Source organism: Nothoprocta perdicaria, unplaced genomic scaffold (genome assembly GCF_003342845.1).
Source record: "Nothoprocta perdicaria isolate Ctin4 unplaced genomic scaffold, notPer1 scaffold_175, whole genome shotgun sequence".
NCBI lineage: Eukaryota > Metazoa > Chordata > Aves > Tinamiformes > Tinamidae > Nothoprocta > Nothoprocta perdicaria.
Genome location: NW_020454927.1, coordinates 1,137,172 through 1,138,478, shown reverse-complemented (window position 1 = coordinate 1,138,478; position 1,307 = coordinate 1,137,172). Strand labels below are relative to the sequence as shown.

Genomic DNA, 1,307 nt, shown 5'->3' with positions numbered 1-1,307 from the left:
GCAGCAGCAGCTCGCAGCGGCCGTCGCTGTCGTCGTCGGGGCTCTGCTCGCCGCCGCTGCTCTCGGCCACCGAGCTGCGGCTCGCGCTCTCGCCGTACTTGGCGCACGCCGAGGCGGGCGGCAGCGCCAGCGGGTCGCCCGGCTGCAGCAGCGCCTCGGGCTCGGCCGCCTCGTAGCAGGCGAGCGGCGAAGGCTGCCGCTCGCGGCCGTGCGAGAGGTCGAGCCCCGGCGGCGAGCGGAAGGCGGACTCCATGCGCTTGGCCGAGGCGGCGAGGCTCTTGTGGAACAAGTCCTCTTGTGCGGGCAGCCCCAGCGCCCGCTCCATCGGGCCCCCGCTCTCCTCCTCCTCCTCCTCCTCCTCCGCCCCCGTCAGCTCCCGGCCCGCTCCTCCAAGGCTCCGCGGCGCGGCGGGCGGCTCCCTCGCGTCCCGCTCTCGGGAATCGCCTCCTCGCTCCCGCCGGGGCTGCTCCGGCTCCCGCTCCGGCTCCGGCTGCGCTCGCGCTCCGGCTGCGGCTCCGGCTCCGGCTCTGCTCGGGCTCCGGCTCCGCTCGGGCTCCGGCGGCGGCTCCGGCTCCGGCTCCGGCTCGGGCTCGGGCTCGGGCTCGGGCTCGTCCTCAGCAGGCGCCGCGCTGGGGCATTGTGCGCTGCGAGCCGAGCCGCTTCCACCGTTTATCTTGCTTGGATTCACCTTCAAGAGATTTCCGGACCCATCAACCAGCAGCCGCCGCAGACGGGGGAGTCTTTTACATCATTATCTCTGAGAGTAGGTTATTATGAAGAAGACTCGCCTGTTGGGACAGAGCTTTCTACCCAATCAGGTTAACGTTTTAATTAATAGGATTAAAACGGTAACAAACAATCCCAGGCGCTATCTGGCCCTGAGTCTGAATAGTTTCATTTCCCAGGTCTGAAGACAGGCAGCAGCTAGAGCTTTATAAGAGGCGCCTGCTCCATTATTCTCCCTGCCATCTGTATACACAGCTTAACGCATATGTTTGCAAGACGTTGTGTCCTGTTAGTAACCCAACAACTGCCTTTAGCTTGACATGTGTGGCGACTTTCACTCATCAATGAGCACACTAAAAGCCCTACTTAGATCGAAGGATGTTCTTTGCCTCCTTCAGCAAATTACAGCCCTGCACTGCAGGAAAACTCGCTCTAACACTTCCCCTTCCGAGTGCTGCCAGGAGACTCCTGCTAACTTACCCACGGAGGCAGGAGAGGCTCCCTCTCCCCCAGCCCTCCCCACCCCTTGGCTATATTACCTTATAGCCCCCTCCCACCCCCACTCGTCTCTGAAAAGAAAA

The 1,307-nt window shown here is 63.5% G+C and overlaps 1 protein-coding gene across 1 annotated transcript in view; it reads right to left on the bottom strand.

Annotated features, from left to right (window-relative positions):
• The window catches only part of BHLHE22 (basic helix-loop-helix family member e22), an 867-nt gene extending 542 nt beyond the window's left edge, over positions 1–325 (bottom strand). The window contains exon 1 of the mRNA XM_026036293.1: positions 1–325. Within this exon, the coding sequence (XP_025892078.1) occupies positions 1–325 (325 nt within the window).
• Positions 326–1,307: the final 982 nt, after the last annotated feature.